General features: G+C 36.2%; 4 protein-coding genes across 5 annotated transcripts; 1 reads left to right on the forward strand and 3 right to left on the reverse strand.

Annotated features, from left to right (window-relative positions):
* Positions 1-28: 28 nt before the first annotated feature.
* Positions 29-4959, reverse strand: LOC141834895 (chloroplastic import inner membrane translocase subunit TIM22-2-like). Its single transcript, XM_074722288.1, has 5 exons — positions 4723-4959; positions 1869-1933; positions 1567-1639; positions 1420-1473; positions 29-393 (listed from the first exon to the last, which is right to left on the reverse strand). Exons 1-5 carry the CDS (start codon positions 4892-4894, stop codon positions 146-148), a joined length of 612 nt encoding a protein of 203 aa, XP_074578389.1. The 5' UTR covers positions 4895-4959; the 3' UTR covers positions 29-145.
* Positions 4960-5818: 859 nt separating this feature from the next.
* On the reverse strand, positions 5819-10031 carry LOC141832076 (long chain base biosynthesis protein 2d-like). Its single transcript, XM_074719557.1, has 11 exons — positions 9635-10031; positions 9342-9430; positions 8766-8911; positions 8533-8657; positions 8364-8457; positions 8107-8273; positions 7657-7818; positions 7341-7467; positions 7095-7261; positions 6842-6949; positions 5819-5935 (listed from the first exon to the last, which is right to left on the reverse strand). The coding sequence occupies exons 1-11, from the start codon at positions 9977-9979 to the stop codon at positions 5858-5860; spliced, it is 1608 nt and encodes a 535-aa protein (XP_074575658.1). The 5' UTR covers positions 9980-10031; the 3' UTR covers positions 5819-5857.
* A 3363-nt stretch (positions 10032-13394) lies between these two features.
* LOC141835739 (adenylyl-sulfate kinase 3-like) lies at positions 13395-18032 on the reverse strand. 2 transcript variants are annotated; one of them, XM_074723114.1, is made up of 7 exons: positions 17679-18032; positions 16815-16955; positions 14997-15146; positions 14689-14807; positions 14415-14499; positions 14262-14308; positions 13395-13839 (listed from the first exon to the last, which is right to left on the reverse strand). In XM_074723114.1, exons 1-7 carry the CDS (start codon positions 17866-17868, stop codon positions 13741-13743), a joined length of 831 nt encoding a protein of 276 aa, XP_074579215.1. In that variant the 5' UTR covers positions 17869-18032; the 3' UTR covers positions 13395-13740. The 2 variants fall into 2 exon arrangements, with proteins under 2 accessions (XP_074579215.1, XP_074579221.1); XM_074723120.1 differs by having other exon boundaries at positions 16795-16955; positions 17679-17770.
* A 1241-nt stretch (positions 18033-19273) lies between these two features.
* LOC141813044 (uncharacterized) lies at positions 19274-21320 on the forward strand. The gene is made up of 5 exons (XM_074700953.1): positions 19274-19544; positions 20344-20491; positions 20579-20649; positions 20738-20941; positions 21023-21320. Exons 1-5 carry the CDS (start codon positions 19305-19307, stop codon positions 21050-21052), a joined length of 693 nt encoding a protein of 230 aa, XP_074557054.1. The 5' UTR covers positions 19274-19304; the 3' UTR covers positions 21053-21320.
* Positions 21321-21584: the final 264 nt, after the last annotated feature.

Consider the following 21584-nt stretch of genomic DNA (forward strand, 5'->3'; position numbering starts at 1 on the left):
AATGTTGATTAAATCACTTCTCTGAGACTCAACTCAACATTGATTTCCATTTACAAGCTTTGAAGTCTTAATCAGCACAAACACAAAAACAAAAACGAAAAAAGGGTAAAACAGGATATTGGATGTTCTGACCATGTCGCATTATTCACCCTGTACCGTGGGTGCCCGGCTTGGACAACGACTTACAGAAGGTAGAAAAACCCTCCATGACATTGGGTGGGAGAGGAAGAGTGAAGGGAGGAAGAACATTCATCGGATTCTTCATGGTGTTTTCCCCCTCGTTACCAGAAGAGAGAGAGAGTGCCAATGCAGGATGCTGCTTGTTAAGCCCTTCCATAATGAATGAGAATGCTCCAAAGGTGAGACAGCTCTGCACCAAAGCCTGTGGTGCGCCTGCAATAAAAGCACCAAATCAGTTGGAAACTTCTTTTTCAGGGACAGAAAAGAAAGACGCATGCAGCATAAGAACTGGTGCTGTGTAACCAAAGTCCATCTGAGAAGTTTATCGTGCACGAAAGAGTTCTGGAGGTGAAGAGTTTAGCACATTAACCAGACAAACTTAGTCTAACAATGTCGGTAGAGTTCTGGCTACCACCGGAGCATATGACGTCTAGTAACGAACACATTTTTTTACATGAAATATGCTAAGTTCCAATTTGAGATCCAAAGTCTCTGCAGTCTTCCAGCTCTACTAGCAAATCTGTTTATCTTGTAGTCAATCATCCAATTACTAATTAAAAAGTGTTTCATTTCCAATAGCAAGAAGCTCATCCAACCTTTTTTCCAAGTCGATTTGCACTTTTACATCTTCCACTAGAATCTATTTCTTTAGCGCATAATACTATGGATATGTTTATCATGGGCCACAATGTTCAATATCTTCGAATATGTTTATCATGGTCCACAATGTTCAATATCTTTGAATATCGATTCAGCTAGTGGAAATGGCATTAAATCAACTTTTTAGACTAAAACAATCTATTTAATTGAAACAACAGTAAACATGTAAAATATAAGATATAGATCAAGGATGCACTTCCAAACCTAATTTTTAAGGTACCACTTATGCTAAATTTGAGGTGTTCCACAAGTTCTGAAAGTCGTTTCCTTTATAAAGATTTGACAATTTATTGGCAGTGATATATCCAATACATTATGCACCTAACAAACAACAATGAAATGATGGTGATCTACTCAAATAGATTATGCGTTCATTCAGTTTATATAACATTTGAACGACCAATATATGCAGGATTCAATAGAATTGATGAAAAACTCACAAAGCCTTAACACCCACACCAATTCATGGAAACAAGTTGAAGTAAAAATTGGTTTCAGTATCTATTATAAAGTTAATAAAAGACATAATATGAAAATTGAGAAAAACTTCGCACAAAAATTCTCCCTAAATATAAATACCTGGAAAGCTTAAGGCAAGGCCAGTGCAACACCCAGCTACACCTGCATTGATGACTGCAAAAAGCAATTGTTGATACACTACTGAGCTACTTGACTAAGTGGATTTATGGAGACAAATGTCTGAATAGGCAAAGACAGGAAGGATACCATCATCTTTTCCCCGCAATCTCTTCAATAAGCAACTAACCAAACTATGCACGCCAGACAAAATTGCAAAAGTCTAATAAAAAGAAATCAAGAAAGATAATAAAAGGTCAGACATGACAAGCTCTCCAAAGCTAACTTCCCTACGGCAAACTAGAAATTTGGAAATAAGTTATAAAATAGTAAAACAAGAGGGTAACCGGTATGATATGAACATCATGGATACTACAAACATTTTCCAACTATTAAAATAAAGAACTGCAGATAAAATCAATTACAACAAATAGCAGTAATTCATAGATAACCTTGGCAGAAGCACCAGCATCAGCAAAAGAGCCAGTTAAACCCTTTTTACTCACCAGACCTTTGCCTGCAAAAGTATCCAAAAACATTTTCTTATGAAACAACAAAAAAATAAATGTTTAGCAGAAATCAAAATATGTGGAACAGGTACTATTACTGTGATTCTTTTAAACAATGTAAAAGGACTTCAACAAAAGTAGTCATTCCTCTTTTTCCCATTTGACACCCGATTTTCCTATCACAACACATTTGATCATTGGCTATAACACTCAAGCCTGAGATGGCAAAACCAATCTTCACCTCAAAGATCTTCAAGGCTTTGCCAATATTCTGCTTGAGAACAAGCATGATTTCTGAGAGGATCCACATCTTTGACGCCATCAAAGATCCACGTTAACAAAAATGATAGACATTTATAATTTTAATTTGATTTTAAAATTTTATTGTAAGAGAGTTGGCTCATCATGGACCAAGTTGTTAGAAATCATTTAACTTACAATTATTTTATTTTTATTATAATAGGTCTAGATCAATAAACTGTAAAGAGAATTCAAGACTTAAACTAAGTTCGTAATAGCATCTACAATAGTTGTTAAAATTGCAATATCCACATTTGTATAGATGTTATGATTCACATGTAGAACATTACAGTTCTTGTACATGAGCTTTAACAAGACTTCAAATGGAATTAACCCCACTCCCTCTAATATGGCCCCACCACTATCTATACTATTGTGCTAGTAAACTGAATATATATTCCATTAATTTTATAAGGCAGTCACTTAGGCAGTTTCAACAAGAAATCGCTTCGCCTATTTGCTAGGCAGACCACCTAGGTGGTTTATGAGTGGTTTATGCAGGTCTAGTAAAAACAGAAAACCTTTTTAAAACTTGTCGATTCACTTGGTACTAAGAGGAAAGGAAATTCTAATTCTCCCATTTAACCCACCTGAAAATGCTTATTCTCTACAGCCTCCCATCCCTTGTGACTTTTGCCTCCTTTTTTACTCAATGTCGGCAACCAACACCAATTTACATCATTTTTTCGTTTTAGATGTGTTCTCCCTCTTCTCTTATCTTTTTGTTTCCCATTTATTGTTAAATTTTTTTATCTTTTAACCTCACATACTTTTAGAATGTTTTTTCTACATTTTGTGTTTTTCTTGGTTGCAATGTGAAATATAGAATGTTTCATCATTGTTATGTGTTTGGTGTTTACCAATTATGATTTATTTGTAATTATGAAATTATTTTGATTGATTAAGGATACAATTGTTTATATATAGCACATTAATATTAATCATTCATAATTAATTTATTTTCCCTATTTCCATATTATTTAAATATTGACAGCCTAGATCCCCATTTAGGTATCCCCACCTAAGTACCAGGAAGTGGGACAACTGTCTACCAACTTGAGCCGCCTTTTAATACTTTTATAGTTTGTATATCAGATTAATTCTAAATAAACTATAATTATTTTTAAACATATTAAGTATTTTTTAAATTTGAACCTTACAATTTATGATTCTTTACGATTCACAATTTAAAGATTCGCTAAAATATTCATGATACAAACCTCAATTTGACAACCTTAGTATCTCTATGTGTAATTTTTCATTGATGAAGGAAAGAAAACAAGTTAATCAGAGATCTTTCTCTTTCCATCTTTACTCATATTTCTATTCTTCTTTTCTCTATCAATCTCTCTCTCTTCTAATTCTCCTTCTCCCTATTCTTCTTTTTCCTTTACTACTGCCTGTGATTCTTGTTCCTTAATGATCAGAACAAACACCTCCTCAAACAAATAAAATTACCCAGTTTGTTTCTGTTCCTAGCTCTTATAATTGAAAAGTAAAAGCAAGGATCATTATCACCTTACGTAGATTAAATTCCACAAGGTGCAGCCTAGTCCAACCCAACCTACGAAAAACAAGGTCCACGTTCATGGAATGATCAAGTATTCACATACATAATTGTCTAAATAAAACTTTACTCCTGTCCATAACTTCCCAGGAAAAATGGAATCTTTGGGAAGGCAAAAGGAGTTCTTTAATATATGTCTATTAAGGAATAACTATCCTCCCAAGCGGTATAGAAAAGAAAGGAGGAGAAAAATGTGAACTGTTTGCTTGAATTTCCCCTCTCCGTCACTCCTACCAGGTAGATTTCAAAGGATAAAAGGCTATGGAAGGAATTACTTAGGATAAAAGGTCCGGAGATGGGAAGTGGAAATATTCCAATTAATTAAGGTAATATAACTTGGAATAGGCAACAGAACATACGCATTGGATAAAGTACGCTAACATATAACAGTGATGGTTAAAATTTTCAGTCTGAAAAAGGAAGCTTGCCAGTGAAAACGCACTGAGAGATTTCGAATGGCATTGTTAGTCAGTCTTAATGCACTACTAGTGAAAACGCCTAAACTGAATTGGAGGGCGGCAAGGCACCAGATAGCCAAGCCAACTATTCCAACTAATACACCCAATGCATTTCAAGCGGCCACACTCCCTTCTACTGCAAGCAAACAATATCCACAAATAATTCAAAACAGCTTTCGTATTAGTTGAGTGGAAACAGAATCGATCTTGACAATGCTCACTACTTGTTGAACCTTTCAGAAATTATACGCGAACAAGCATCCTTTATCGAGCCACTTTCGGAAACGCGCGTGAATAATTTCTTTTTTAAAGAAATATTGTTAAAACAAATCTTCCGGTCCAAATCAACAAGGCAGAAGAAACAAGGAACCGAGCACAACAGTCAACGATCCATCGAGATTGCCATCAAGCTCATCGTAAAGATCATTAGAAAATAAACATCCATAAACAAAAGGTAACAGGGAAACCCTACCATAACCGAATATGGATCCCATGAAACCTCCAGCGAGCGAGTCTCCAGCGAACCTCACGACGCAAACGACGGGGCCAGACGTAGCACCGAAAGGTTCAGTGCTCTTGATCGGCTCCTCAGCGTCCGGTTCGCCCTCGGGATTCGGTGAAGAGGCCACCGTCGTGCTCGCCATTCTCTCTCCCTCTCTCTCTCTCTCTCTCTCTCTCTGCTCCTCTCGCCGGTCACTGCGAGGGCGCGACAACGTACGGAAAGGGGCGCTTATTGGCCTTTCGATACTTAGGGTTCGGATGAGTGGGCCGGGCTAATTGCAAGCCTGATAAATATTGGGCTTTCGTTTGATTTAATTTTGTTCAAAGAAACGAATTAATGAATAAAAAACTGAATGTTCGTTCGATTTAATTGGATTCACATTCGTTTTTTTTTCAACTTTTTCGTATCTTTAACAAAATATTTTTGAATTTTTTGAATTTCAATTTAGATTTACCTTGATGATAGAAAACTTTTATTATTCCCCAAAATTCAATCTTGAAAGGCTTCCAGAACCTACTAGCTAGGGAAGGCAACATCTTGCATCATACGTTGGAAATTTAAGGAAAAATCCCTCCAAACTAAGGCGCTTTCATGCCACTGATCAAGAGTCCAAAGTAATCAGTTCGATATGTTAGTTCCTTAACCATATGAAAACCTTCAACGTGAAATGGTTGTTCAGTAATTGTAGCATCAAAACGTAACAATTTGAAACTGCAACAGAACTAGACAAGGAGTTGAGTACCTTACCGGTATCCATCTCGACATCGAGAGAAGGAACAGCAAAGATGGAGTACTCCCCCACCTTTGCACACAAAGAAAAAACACTCAGAAGGAAAAAAGATACACTTGAACTAATCAACTCTTCTCCTATCACACCTTTTTCTCGAGCAATAACTTATTCAATCACTTGAATTACTTCTAGGAATTAATGGAATGTTTATTCACATAAACTGTACACATGAATCATATAAAACGAGGAACAAAATACAGTTCTGAAGTAGAAAATGGTTCAACGAATCAAACAAATTGCAAATGCGCAAAAGTTAAAGATTTTTCTTGCGGCATTTCTTGTGGTTGTATAGTTGTATCCTCTTCGATCTTCTCCTCAGTCCAGCTTCTTGGCCTTCTCTGGCTCGGCAGGTAGGCACTTCGCCCCTATAAGCCCACCAACTTCACCAATGACCTGAAATGCCATATCAACCTCAACTCTAGTTCACATACTAAGAGATTGGTTTTTCTTTTTCAAAGAAATATTTTAACTTATTTTCTTAGATTGTGGGTGGTAGAAACTTCAAACTGTAGGGACATTTATTTGGGTCATGAAATATACCAAACATTCTTATGAACGCTTTCTAGTGATGTCAGACTTCTATGTTTGGTTAGGTTTTTTATTCTAACATTCTAAGGCATCTTATACGTCCATGAGAATCACATTCTCATACAATATGGAGTGCGATTCCACCAAAATTGATCAGTTTTAACATTCCCTCAAACTTCAGACTTTGATCGGCAAAGATATCATCTGTTTCGTATTATATTGAATACAACATCTATTTCATTATATTAGTAACATATGATAACAGAAAATCTACTGATTTATGTATTATTGTAATCAGTTAGACAATAATACATTATGTTATGTTATACTATAATAATAACAACAACAACCAAGTCTTATCCCACTTGAAGTAGGCTATATGAATTTTTCTACATCATTGGGCTCTATCCCCTATTATATTATTATTTATATTGAATAAATTTTATCTTATTTTATTATTGCTAACTAAGTCTTTTTTTAATCTCCTCCTCCTCATTATATTATACTAAAATTATACCGGTATGATATGATATTAATCGTTGACAAAACTAAAAATAGTAAAAGTAATAACATGAGTTGATCAATGATATGTGATAAAATTGAAAGATAAAAGATATTTCTGTCAAATGAATGCATTTGTCTCAATTTTCTATAGTTTACTGTATGATCAAAATGTCAACTTCTCATTCCATCTGTCATGGTACCTTGTGTAATGTCTCATGAGAATCTATCATCCTATGAATCAAATACCTCTTAGGAAATGAAAAGTACCTTCAAGCCTGTTATCAAGTCTTCTTTGCTATGGGAAGCAGATATGCAGATTCTTGCCCTGGCAAGTAATACTGGAGTTGCTGGATATGCAGTGATAACGACAGCAACCTGTTGACATTGACATTTGTAAACAGACAAGTTAAGATCAGTTCTTTGTTAATATCGGAAGTTTATGTAATTGAATCATCAACTGATCAATCCTTTCACCATTTAGAAAGCTCTAGCAACCAAATACAAGCTCAACATCACTTACATTTTGCCTCAAACATGCCCGTGAAAATGCAGGGAGCTTAGCCAAATTATAAAGCATTATGGCCATAACTGGGGAGTCATTGTCACCAAGAACCACAAACCCCATTTTCTTCAATTCTGATCTAAAAAAGTTGCTGTTTTCTCGAATTTTTGCAAGTTTTTTTGCTCCTGGATTAAGCAAACAAATAAAGTTCAAGTAGAATTCATGATCATATCTGTAGGATTAAAGGTGCAATGGTATGCTTACCTCTATTTGATGTGTCTTCTCCTAGGACAACCTTGATTGCAGATATCACTTGTTGAACAGCAGGTGGTGACATTGAAGATGCATAGATATGTGCAGGACAGGCATATTTCAGGTATTGGATGATTTCCTGGCAAGGTATAAGATTTAATTGGTACGAGTATAAACATATATTGGTAATTACTTGTAAAGAATATTTGATAATGTTAGTAATGCTCTATTAGACTTCAGGCTGTATGTCCTATGAAGTTATGTTCCATAATAAAAGGGGGAAAATATATAAGAGTCTATAAAAAAATGTAGATGAATTTAGATCAACCTGTGAAGCTGCAATATATCCTCCACAAGATCCAAACGACTTGGTAAAAGTCCCCATCATGATATCAACATCAGCAGGATCCACCCCAAGCAATTCACAGACACCTCTGCCAGATTTACCAACTGCTCCGATGCTATGAGCCTCATCCAAGTATATGTATGCCTGAATCACAAATTAGCATCTCAGTTTGCCAACACTTAAAGCTTTCACTTCTCCTTTGTTCAAATATTTTTTTTTATCAAGAAAAATGCAACTTACTCGGTAAAACTTATAGATTTTTAAGGATTACCTAGTTCTCGCATTATACAGTTAGACACACTAGCGAGTATCAGCAATGCACTAATACACAGTAAACAGTTAACAGCGAAAAGTATAATAGATGGATTGGCTCCTGAAAAAATTTTGTAAACCAAAAACATTTTTGGATAAATTACCAAAAAATTCCTCAACCTTGTACTTTTTGCAGATGGCCACTATCTCAGGGAGCTTGCAGAACTCCCCTTCCATGCTGTAAATTCCCTCAACAATGACCATGATCTTCCTCCATGGCTTGTGACCAGTGCCAGGTTGGCCCTTCACAACCTGCTCCCTCAGCACCGCTTCCAAGTGTGATGGGCCTAGTAATTAATATATTTTTTTTCACAGAAATAATTCTCATGAAGTAGAATATAATCTAACAAGCATTTCAGCAAACATCTCATGCTCACTGTTGTGCTGGAAGACCTGCACTGTGGCTCCGGATGCTCGAGCACCACTGACAATGGAATTGTGGTTGAATGAGTCACTGATGATCAAACCTCCCTAAAACCAAATCAGATTGAATATAAAAAGGTAACAATGAGTCGCATCGACCATAAAAAAAATAAAGGCACAGACCTCTCCAATTAGAGTGGGAATTATGAAAGAGTTGGTAACGTATCCCATGGCGAACGTGATGGCTGCTGGTTTACCCACGAATCTTGCAATTAAATCCTCGAGCTCAATGTGCAACTGAGTCGTCCCTGATATTTTTGGCAATCAAATCCACAAAACAAACAGAGTTGCAATGATCTGATTGCGTTATAAACTCTCTTTTGTCTGTTTTTCTATAAACAAAGAAAAAATCGCACCTGCATCAGCTCGAGCACTGCAAGAACTAGGCGCGTATTTCTTGAGGGAACGAAGAACGCGAGGAGTGCAGAATTCATCTCCAGCTGCAAAGCCAAGGTAATTGTATGATCCCAAGTTGAGGCATCTGGATTTGTTAGAGGTCCGGCTGCATCACCCAAACACAACAAATTAAACATCAAAAGAATATGTTTTTATGTTTAATAAACATTAATTTTATTATCCAACCTATTCAAACTTATTAATTAAAAATATTATTGAACTTAATTTTATTATAAGCTCGACTAAAAATATTACTATCCTTGAAATTTAATTGAAATATTAATTTATTTAACTTATTTCTCACAAACCTAACAGATCATAAATTTCCATATATGTATATTTAAATAAAAATAACTTTGTTCATAAATTATTTACGAGATTTATCAACATTATCACCTCAGAGATATAATTTAACTTGAAGATATTAAAATTGAGTCGTAATGATTAGGATTATAAAAAATATATTTTAATTTATATTTTTGTTTCATAAAAAAATTGCAATATTCAGAAAGGAGAGTGTGAATCAAGAAACATACTGCAGCGTTTTGTTACTGTCATTTGAACTGCGCTCCACCACATCGACCCAAGCGTCTGGTGCACTCGCAATCGGTCGCCCGAAGCAGTCCTGCCAGGTCACTTTTGAGAATTTTTATTTTTATTGGACTTTTTAAAAAGTCCAATAATTAGATCGAAAACTTGTATTAAATTAAAAATTCAAGATGCCAATAGATATATTAGACTAATTTAAATACATTTATTCGTATTTTCTACTTCTGTTATCGATCGGGTGCGGACCCTAATCGGACCCGTTAAGAGGATGCACACGGACCTGGATGCGGCGATATATTCGGCGGGTGTAGAAATCCTCGAACGCCGGGCAGATCGGAGCGTAGCCCTGCGACGAATCAAATGTGGACAGGTTAGCTCCGGAATGCAGGCGGCGGGAGAAGAGGGGCAAGCGAAGAAAGGAGGAAAGCGAAACCATGAGCTCGTCGGGCTCTGCGCGATCGAGCAGGAGCCGGCGAAAGAGGTCCCTGAGGAAACCGAAGAAGAAGAAGACACCATAGCCGAACAGCGTCGTGAGGGCCGTCAGGAGCGTCAGCCGCACCGCCCGCCGGACCTCCCGCGGCACCGCGAGGGGCGGAATGGGCGGCAGCGGGAGGCGCGGGGCCATTCGCCCGCTACCTGTTCGACGAAATGTCTGCGAGAAGAAAGAGTGGAGGAAAGGGGATACGAACTGGAGGATCCTGCTGTTTTTTTTTAATGCCCCTCTTAGCGGCACCGCTGCTTAATGCTTCTTCATTTCCTGGTTGGCATTGTGGTGAGAGAGGACTGCACGCCACTGAATTGAGTGCGGGGCCAGGAGGAATTAAGTGAGGCAGGTGGTATCTTGATTCCTGATCCCTAAACAATAGTTCTTTTTATTGTCTTTTATGCCCTAAATTCATTATGTAATGGTAGCATCGCTCAATCTTGTTGATTAGGATGTTTATAATTTGGTCCTGGTTGGTTGCATTAAAGATGTTTAAATTAGTGTTTCAGGATACCTTGCAAAAGTTGGGTTCAGTTCTTGTGGGGATAGATAAGTGCTAACACGAGTTTCTTATGGAAAGAGGAGACGTTTGGCTACCATTAGTTTGAGCTCACTTAGCAAAAGATGGCTTAGTTTATGGAATGTGATGACATTTGGCTTCCAACAAAATCTAAGATAGTTGTGTGATGGTTTAATTAACACCAACAGACAATAACTCGAGAAAAAAAAATTCATTTTACCCCATAATGACTATCCATTTGGGAGCAGCATGCACTTTTTGGTGAGTCCTAAAAGGATCTCAACACTCTTTCTCATATAACTACAAGATCGAACACATTGCACATACACTATATGTTACTCAGGTAGTATGAATATTCGACACAGGTGTATTGGATCAAGTGTATCTATTTCTTAATTTTTTGATGCACACTAGGAGTGTTGCTACCCAACACGGGTATGGGTAGATAGATAGAGTCTGAGTATCATAGCATACACTCAACAAAGCACTTGACTGTGAAGCACACTGTAGTTCAACATGCCCTCTCGTCCATCCAAACATGCAGATCTTCTATCAAAATGATTAGTAATTAGAAAAACATGTTCTGTTTACATGGATCCTCAGCACTCATGCTTCAACATAGCCTAAAGACACAATACCTGTGATTGGGCACAAATTAATGAAACTCTAATAATAGACTAACGACTATCACAATATTTAAACTGTATGTTTATTTTGTAAGTTTTATGTTATAGTAATTTAATCTCTAAATTCTTTCTTTGAGGCAAAAAAATAAAGTACTAATTGATGGGTAAACCTTCCATAAATTTACAAGGAAAACAACAAAAAGCATGGCTACTAAGTAGGTCAGACATGAAGCAAGATGTATGAACAAGGAACTTGGATTCATTTTGAACAACATCATAAGCTTGAAGCCTTGTGTGATATGAAATATAACATTCTGGTTCATTTTGTATTTACTCGTGCTAGGATTTTATGGATTTCCACACTATAACTAGCTTGAAAACCTTAAATCCTTCTTTACTTTATGAGCTGTATTCTTTCAGAAACTTGATGAGTCAAAAATTGATGAAGCTTAAATAGGGTTTCAGGAATTACCTAGCAGAAGTTGGCTTCAGACCATGTAGAAATAGGTGGTACCTTGGAATCATGGGCTTTGACCTCTGTAAAGTGGGTAATTTTGTTGTCTTCTTATGGAAAGACGAGACATTTGGCTTCCATCAGTTGGGAGTAGTATACTTAGTAAAAGATGCTTTAGTTGGTGGTAACAAAAATTAGAAAATTATTAGGCTTCCAAGCTTCCAACATGAATCCTGTTTTGTCTATATATTATATAGCTCTTTAAATGACTGTCAATAACTACGTACTCAAGCTGATGAAACCCTAACAGTAGACTAACAACTCATTACAAAGTTGAAACTATAAATTTATGGTTTCTTGCTCGATAAAAATTGAACTGGATCCCTAACTTCTTCATCAAGTTGTGAAATAAGTAGAAAACTAAATATGTCAAATATACTGTTAAAAGAACTCATAGGTGTTTCTTCTTACTTCCTATTCACAAATTCAAGTAAACTGACTGTAGAAATGATGACATGAAAGAGGGAGTTCTTGTTAGGCAGATCTATGATGTCTCTTTCCCATTAGAAATATATTTTTGCTATTCGCTTGTCTACTGTTGTAACTGCAGTTCAATCTAACATCCGTAAGACAATCAGCTCTCAATTCTCTCATCTTCTCTAAGAATCAAAGGTAAAACTTGCCCAGAAAGTGTTCTGCCTCTGCTCTGTCTCTTTGTCCTCCTACCCTGGCAAATGTAGTTGCCAACTTGCTACCATATTATCTTTTGAGTCTCTGTGCATTGAATAGGGCAGTAATGAATGCTAGGCAGCTAACAGTATCATGTAGCAATAAGTGCACACTCACATCTTTTAAGATTAGTTGGTTTCTTGATTACAAGCACTTATCAGTGATCACTTTGGTTCGTAAAGATAAAGGGGTTTGGTAAGCTTTGATGCTCTTTCATAATTGTGCATTCAATGGCGAGTACTGAATTGGAAGTTCTTTATTCTCTGTCTTCACACATTCATTCACCTTTTCACTCGGTTTTCTGCTTTCATAATCAATTTCTTAATTAATTATTAGATGGAAGCTAGGTTAAAGTTGAAATAGCTTGAATAATTACAGCGTGGGGGAAATCTTTTACTAGTTAATGAAAATTATGACCATTTTGATAAAAATGACTTTCTCCCCTCTAGACTTAAGGGTTCAAGATGGATTAGAGTTTTCTTGTATTTGCCTTTTCTTTCGTGCGAACAACATTCCCTCCTATTCTACTGTGCATAGTTCGTCCTTACTACTGTCGCTGCCTTAGTTGTCCATGCGTGGAGACTATATCTCCCTATAGAGTAGACTGCGCTCTTAATAAATCGTCGTGTTGGATTAGACACGGCTTATTAATGGAATATAGGATGGCATGAGATAGTTGATGACAACTAGACATCATTGCTTTGGGCAACGAAGTTATAAAAGTTTAGACTTTTGGCACGAATCTAATTCATTTCGGACCCAACTCAGGCTTAATTTGGTACAAATAATTAGTTAACATGAGATCGGCCTTGAGTCGAGTTCAGTTGTGGTGTGAATTTTGAAGTGCGGGATTAAGAAATTGCCAGAAGCAACGCCACATGCCACGGAGAAGAGAACCCTTCACATGGGGGGACCTTAACGAGGTGAGAATCGTTAAGAGCTTGCGTAGCTACCTGAAAGATTTATAAGGTTCGTATGAGAAAGCTAAATGCGAAGAAGAAATGGGAAAAGTATGAGTCTATTTATTATTAGAATGAAAAGCAAGGACTCTTGCGAAGTGTTAAAATTGGGCCTTTCCACTTTAACTTCGAGCTTGTTAAAATTTTCATAAAATTGAGAATTAATACCGATTTATTCATAAGATGATGTAGATTTTCTCCACTAAATCCGTAACAGCCTTATGGCCGTTCAACAAGTAGGTGGAAAGAAGCTTGAAAATTTGCTACAATAAATAACTTAACAAAAGGGGGAAACATGACACAACCTCTATGACGCAGTTGAAACTAACTGTTCATTTTCAATACAAAGGCCTTTTTCACACCAATGCGGATGACGACGACAACATGCTGAGAGAAACCGTCTTCCCATTATTTCGACCCAAAAAGAAGAGCAAACAATGAATGAATCTTCTCTATGAGCTCACACGAATTCTGCTTGTTCTTGTATCACATCAGAAGAAAGTTGGCATGACTTATTACAATCCTGATTAATGGTATTCCACGCTTACAGGATGATTAAAGATAAGCATTCCTTGGTCCACGAGATGTAGACCATAGCTTAGCATATTAACTGATTAACTCTGGAGAAACCCATTTTTGTCAAGGAAGGATGCAACTTCCTCAGCCATAGCTTTTGGGGTAGGACATTTTCCATCTTCCAGTTCTATTGTTATCTGAGAAAGCCACATACAGTAGGAAGCAAATGTGAGTAAATATAAAGTGGAATAGCAAGAATTACAGTAGAGATCCACATGTTTGCCAGAGAAAATTATGCCCAAAGCTGATAAAGTCAATGAGTTAACCAGGTTGGTTTTGACTCACTAGTATCACCGTCAGCGATAGCATGCAAATCATAGGAAAACTTTCAACTAATTGCTTAACAAGGTTTCATAAAGTAATAAGGCACTTCGAAATCATTTGACATTTTGTTCAGAGAAAATCTCAAGATTAAATTAGGATTCTGGGTGTTGAAAAACTCTTTACTTATTGTTGGCTATTATTATGCAAATATCTACTGAATATATATTGCAATGAACACAGGTTAGATTGAGGCTTACATCAAAAGATACCTTGGACTAGTTGTAGAAATGCTTACCTCACAATTCAGTGGTGGTTCATATGGATCATCTATCCCAGTAAAACCTGCATCACAGACAAGATTCTTTGTAAAGTAGACATGTAAAACACATTCTTTACTTGTTCTGCTTAAGCAATATGACTCACATAACATGAACCAATTTCAATGTACCTTTAATCTTTCCTGCTCGTGCAAGCCTGTACAATCCTTTCGGATCTCTTGCTTCACAAACCTCCAGAGGAATATTAAGAAATACCTTAATAACATTGATGTTGTTAGAAGATTCAAGTAGTAATTCCATTATTCATGGGTCAGAGAAAGACAAATTCTTTTGCCACAAACATCTCTGGTTGAATTTTGAAGAAACACAAATAATTTATATTTTGTCAACCACTAATCTAGACATTTAATTCATGAGGTTTAGGATTACATCAACAACAACTACCTCAATAAATGATGAATCTGGCATAATTGCACGGCAAGCATCTCTTTCCTTTATGTATGGAGAAATTAAACTAGCAATACAAATGACACCAGCATCCGCGAACAATTTTGCCACTTCTCCTGTAAAATTATATTTTAGAAAGGATACGCTAGAGTGACCAAGCAAGATAAAAACTATGAGAACATGAGAATCATGACCTAACTGTTCCAGATCTGGAAGCAACCAGGCCAAAAGCTAATATTGTTGATGGATAGAATTGAAAAACTGCTATTGGAAAATAGAAATGAAGAAGCATAAAAATTCCTTACCAACTCTCCGTATGTTTTCAGTACGATCTTCCGCATTAAAACTGAGATCTCCATTAAGGCCATGTCTAATATTGTCACCATCAAGGATGTATGTTAGATACCCTTTATGGTGCAGTTCTCGGCTCAGAGAACAAGCAAGAGTGCTTTTACCTAAAAAATGTGACACAGTTCATAGTAATTTTGATGGTAATAAAATTGTGAAAAATTAAATCAGAATTTAAGATTGGCAGACAGAGATCTGTGAAGCTAAAAAAATATCGGATTCTAGCACTTGCAGTAAATATATCTTGCCTTGTCTATTTCCTTTTTTTAGTATAGGTATCTAAGAAGTAATTGTTAAACTGTTTTATGGATGTCCTTGGCTTAAAATTGGTAGATAAATCCAATCTTTCCTGGCAGATAAACAAAAGCTTGGGCATTATAGTGGAGTCTTGAAGTGCATGTGGAAGTGTTTCCTGAGCTTGTGGCAATAAAAGCTCTGGGGATTACAAACCCCTTTTAATCAAAGAACCATGTTTGCAAGCTATTTGTAAAAGCAGGCTTTCACAACATAATATTCATGCACTGAAAGGAAGAAAGGATCACTATGAAAGTACATGCTTGCCATTGACAAAAGAGAAAGTACCAAAAGCCTTTTTTTTGTGCATCACAATAAGATATATCAAGTGATTGGAAATTTGCTAAAAAAATGCTTATATGAAAAACAACTGAGCAACTAAAAAAACAAGCAAATGAAAGGTGGTAAACAAACAGGCAAAGCTGAATATCAAGACTCTCCTTACACCTTTCTCTGACTTATTCAATAGGATAACAAAAATGCAAACTAACAATCACATTCTGCATTCCACCTTTGTTAAGTAATCATATATATCCATCTTATATGTCCTTGATTCTTCAACTTTGCTCTTTGCAGATGGAATCAAGAAGGCTCTCTTCATTTTGATTGCCCATACTTTATTCTGTAAATAATGTTAATAAATCTCTCAAAGCAACATCAACATGAACATAAGCAATCCAATTTTGTACCATTCCCAACTATTTTGACTTAGGTACCTAGATCTCATCTCCTCCATTGAACTATCAACTACAACTAGTAATATTATAACACTTCAATCCATTTTATTACAATAACTATGTTTGCTTTCGTTTTCCTTTACACCTTAATCAATCTCTCCTTCTCATTAATAAGATGTCGAAGATATTTAACATTAACTAATAGAAACTTCCTCATCCATCTTAATTACCCCCTCAGTTTTTCTATTAGTATTGTTCAATTGCAAATATCTTATTTTTTTTCACGTCCTATTTAAATCCTTGTTGTAGTAAGACTATCTGAGCAACAATTTGCCATAAGAGAGATTATCTAGAAGAATTAAGGTGATATTGATTCCATGCACTAACCACGTGACTACTAAACTATGAGAAATTAAAGAAAATTGAATGATGGAGGGTGGAACTTAAAGTTATAATACATTAAGGAAACCAAGTGGTTCATATATATAAAGAAAATGTCTTACACAATCACTCATATCAAGTTCATTCTTTTAGCTATTTACCCATTTTAAATGATGATGTTCAGCAATTTCACAAGTGAGTGATTCAATAATACATTTAAGCACTACCTGGATCAAACAGTAGAGCATGTGAAGAATGTATAATTTGAAAATAAAATAAACATAATAACTAGAAAATTGGATCCAGAATTGGCAATGAGAATATACTACATTGCTAACTAGACAAGGTGCAATAAAGGTAATGGGTTGTCATTTCTAAAAGATATCCAAGGGGAGAAATTTACTAGGATCATCAAGAATAAACCTGATCCACTGAGGCCTGTGATCCACACAACACATCCTTTTTGCCCCAGTAACTTTTGCCTGTCAAGTTTTCCAACTGGACATTCATGCCATAAGATGTTCGTTGATTTTCCAACAGTCGATAATACATGGGGGGATGCTCCTGCAAAGTTTCATGTATATGATAACGATCAATCTTAAAACAAGTTCACAGCATAAATGCATGGTATTATTAGCTTGAAGAATAAATGAGTTTCAATATTGAAAATTCACTTTACAATTAAACATTTAAAAGTAGTGGATTACATGAAAAAAACGATTTATGCACCAAAAAATTGAAAATCTCAAACTCAAGTAATAGTGACAATAACTCTATACTCTGCAGATTCAATATTCACAAGTCCCTATGATGCCATTTTCCTCCAATATATATATATATATATATATATATATATTGAAAGTAAATGAGTATTCGGTATAGTCCTCAAAAGAAAAAAAAATGCCAACAAAAAAACACACAACACTTCACATCTATCTCTTTTTTGGCAGAAATGAATTCGGTAAAATCTAGCCAAACTATTTAACCACAGTCGGCAACGTCCAATATGTAATTTGAATCAGATAACAACAAAGCCACCAGTGTCACTGAGACATGTTTTAGAAGCATGGCCAATGCCATGAGTCCGCCAGTTTATAACACTTGAGGAATAATAGAAGAGCACAATCAGAAATGTAAACAATAACAAGGAAAAAAAAGGTTTTTTTTGTCATTAGCAATGCAACGCAATTGCAAGATGTCCGCTATAGAATTTGGATCCCACTTCCATCCAGGGCTGTGGTAGATCCCATCAGATGCTAAAACAAAGACTCAGCAAATTATTATTACCCGTTCCAGTGGAATCACAGCACTGTTCCTCTCCGCGGGAAACCGCCTCGAGCCGAGGCGACGGATGTCTCAATCTAGCTGACCCGGGAATGATTACACAGCTCCGCCCAATCCGCTTCTCGAATGAAACCACGGCAACACGAAACCCTAAGGTTGTCGTTGGAGACTGAAACGGTGCTGACACGAACATCTCTCTTCTTATTCACAATCTCGAGCTCTTGGAGGAAACTAAGAAAGGAGTCTCATTGGAAGAGGGAGAGGAAGAGGGGGTATATAAGAAGAGCGAAGCCTGCGGACTCCGTGGGGAGAGCGGAACCGGTGAATCTCGCCGGAGATGCGTCCTGGTGATGGCGATACCTTTCCAAAATTGCACTTTCAACCCTCGTTGCCTTTTGCCTTGATAATAAATTTCCCATTACGGCAAATTTCATCTTGCCCCTAAAATTTGACTATTTCTCGTTTTCATCCCAATATTTAAACAATAAACATTTTGCCTCTCCGAGTTTTCCAAATCGCACCAAGTAACCCAATTTTTCAAATCAACAACACGGTTGATATATTTTTCTTGAAGTAAAAAAAATTATCCATTTAAATTTAAGGGTAAAATATTGTTTCCTATAATATTTGGTCACTCACAACTTAATTAGTTTTATTTTGTTTTTGTTCAAAATCCAGCAATAAAAAAATGGAATTTTTAATGTAAATTATATATATATAAGTAAAACATCTAAAATTTGTTATAAGGCATGAAATTATTATGAAAGGACAATATAGAAATCCTTACAAACTCACCAAAAGCAAATCCCATTTTACTAAATTTGGGTATGGTGCATTTTACTGAGGAAATAGAATTCATTCTTAAAGAATGAAAATGACCTTCGGAACATAGTTGAATTGATTATGATAGAGTAGAATTATAAAAGAGGACAAGAGTTTAAATTTTGATGAAGCCAAGATAGTACTTTTCTCCGTCGACCTATTCATTATTGTTATATAGAATCACAAGCATAAAAAATAGTATATACAATTATTAATTTAAAAACTTTTAAAATTTTATTCAACCAAATAAAGAAAGAGCCACTAACTATCAAAGTTGGTTTCCACGAAGACAAGCACTACAAGAAAAAGTGGCCTCCATAATCTTAGTTGGCATTGCTTAGTGGACTCAATCCAAGTCGATGATTAATTAATTAAACGATGGAACTTATCCACTTAGATATCGATGAGGCAACCACATCTCTTGACTTCAACCTTAGTTTAATCAAATTATTTCTTAAAATTAATATATGTTTTGATCTTAAAATTAACTTGTGACATAATTTTTAATTAAAATTTAGTTAAATATTAAAATAAAATAAACATATGCAAGTTGACAATGACAACAGAGGTCACAAATGATTAATAAGGTTATTACATAATCTTTTACACTGATTTATTAAAAGAATAAACAATTTGAATTGGAATCGTTGTAATTTTAATAATGATAAATGTACATGAATAGTTAGCGTGAGTTCGGACTCGACTCGAGTTCGGGTGTGGTGCGAATTTTAAAGTGCACGATTGAGAACTTGCCGAAAGCAAGTCTAGAGGCAGCGGCCGCACGGCACGGAGAAGAGAACCCTCCGAATGGGCGACGCCAATCTGGCTGTCGGCGGTGGCAGCAGCAGTAGCGGCGAAGAGGACGGCGACGCTGACTGGAAGGCAGCCATCGACTCCGTTGCTGCAGTAAGCTTCGGCGTACCGGCCTCGAATGGTCGCCGGAAGCCCAGCAATTCCGAGCCGGGTTTATCTTCCGACGAGGACAATAAGCAGCACGACGGAAGGATGCTATCCAAAGGCCCTAAGCTGAAGCTTTACCAGATAAAGGTGATTCTAATGGTTTCGGGAAGGTTTTAGTGTTTCCTGTCGCACATTTCTTGTTTGTTAAAATGCGGAAATGAAACGGGATTAACAAGATTAATTTAATAGTTAATCCCAAAGCTTATGAAAGTCTTTTTCAAGATAGAATGTGGATTAATTAGATGAATTTAGTAGTTAATGAGTTGCATTAGCTAACTCTTACCTGGATGCCTTTTGCTCTTTTGAAACTGATTCATAGTTAGCTGCCTATGATGATTATTGGATTGTAGGTATTCTTTCTCTTCTCTTTCTGATCACAGTTATTCTAACTAGCAACTTTGCTTGCATCAATATACGTTGAATGAATCATAATAGCATTATGGTAGAACTTTATGCATTAGTAATTAAGATTAGTTGGTAGTGAGTTCACTCTGCTAAAAGTTTTATTGGATTCAAAAAACTCCTTGATACCTCGTTTCAACTAAAACAGTTCTGGATAATTCTCTAACTTTCATATCCATCAGTATTTTTTCCTCTCCAAAATGAGCTCGTTTGGCCATCAAAATAATTGGAAAAGGAAGAAAGCATTAAAATTTCTTAAACTATGTATTATGGATTTGTAGAAAGAAAAGGAACACTGTTTAAACTCAAGAGTAGGTGCACCATTTGGGGGGAAAAAACGTAATTTCTTTTAGAACTATCCACAACTAAACAGAAATCCAACTCCTAAGTTTAATATTCCTAGTCAATTCATGTCCTTCCTATCGTGATCACAGTTTCTTGTGTGCCATTTACCTTGGTGTAAGAGTTGTACAATTATTCGCAGGCCCAAAAACTTCTGGATGACCTATTGGATAAAAGCCTTGAGATGGTCAAAAGCTCTGGCTTCTCTGATGATGAAATTTCACCATCTAACGTAGCTGGTATTCGCCTATTCAGCAAATCAGCTCCTGGCATAATAGTGGATCCTGTTGGTATGCATTTTCATGACTGATTTACATGTATTTTCAAAGAAAAACTACTCAAAATAGTGTATTTCAAGTTTGAAACTTCTTGCCCAGATACATATAAAATGCCAACCAAGAAACCAAGAATCCTGCCAGGAGAAGAACTGAATGAGAAATCAAAGAAGGTTTTATGCTGTAATCCATACCCATCTACTGAATTTTCTCATACTTCTCCAACACCTTGATAGGATGCCTGAAAAATACCTTTTGCAGTTCAAAAGGAAAGTTCGGTCTGTGGTCGTTGATGGCACTGATATCATGGCTGCTGCAACAGAAGCATGCAGGCGATCCTTGGCCAGAGCTGAAGCTAAAGAAGGTGTAGCTAAGGCAGCAGCCAAGAAAGAGGAAGAGAGAGTTTCAGCATTGAAAAAGGCTAGGGGAGAGCAATGGCTCCCTTCTGTTGCAAAATATATGCAGGTAAGTTTATTGACACTTCTATGTTTAACAATAACACATCAAGATATTAGATGCCCACTGAAGATGGATTTGGCACTACAGGGAGACTCGTCTAGAGAAGGGAGATGCTAGTTTGGAGACTTCAATTTATTTGTAGAAGACTCCTTCCAGTGTTATCAAAATTGGCCGCGGGCCGCTAGTTTTTCGCCTTATTTGGCTTTCATCAGGACTCAGGAACATTTCTTGTGCAACTTTGCAAGAGCTGCTGTATGCTCGTAGCCTCTGCTTTTGCACAGCCTCAATCTATCTTGTTCATGGTGAATGGTTTCTTAGAACATTACTGGCATTCTCTCCGTGTTGTTGGCTGATGGTGGCGATAGCATACAGCAAGTATGTCGTATTTGATGGCAACTGTGAGTATATAAATCATCATTGCAGTGGTAAATTAGTGTTCGAATCCCAAAAGAATATTTGGAAAATAGACCTTATATAAATTATATTTCAGATTTATCTAATAAAAGAATAAGAAAAATAGATTAATCTAACGGCGAATCTTTGTATTTTATGAGTTTGAACTATTGGTGACATTGTTATATTATGTCAGTATTTTTTTTATTTTTAAAATTAATCATAAGAGTTGAATATCTAAATTAATAAAAAAATA

Source organism: Curcuma longa, chromosome 1 (genome assembly GCF_044706935.1).
Source record: "Curcuma longa cultivar G26 ecotype Majalengka, Jawa Barat chromosome 1, ITB_CL_G26_1.1, whole genome shotgun sequence".
NCBI lineage: Eukaryota > Viridiplantae > Streptophyta > Magnoliopsida > Zingiberales > Zingiberaceae > Curcuma > Curcuma longa.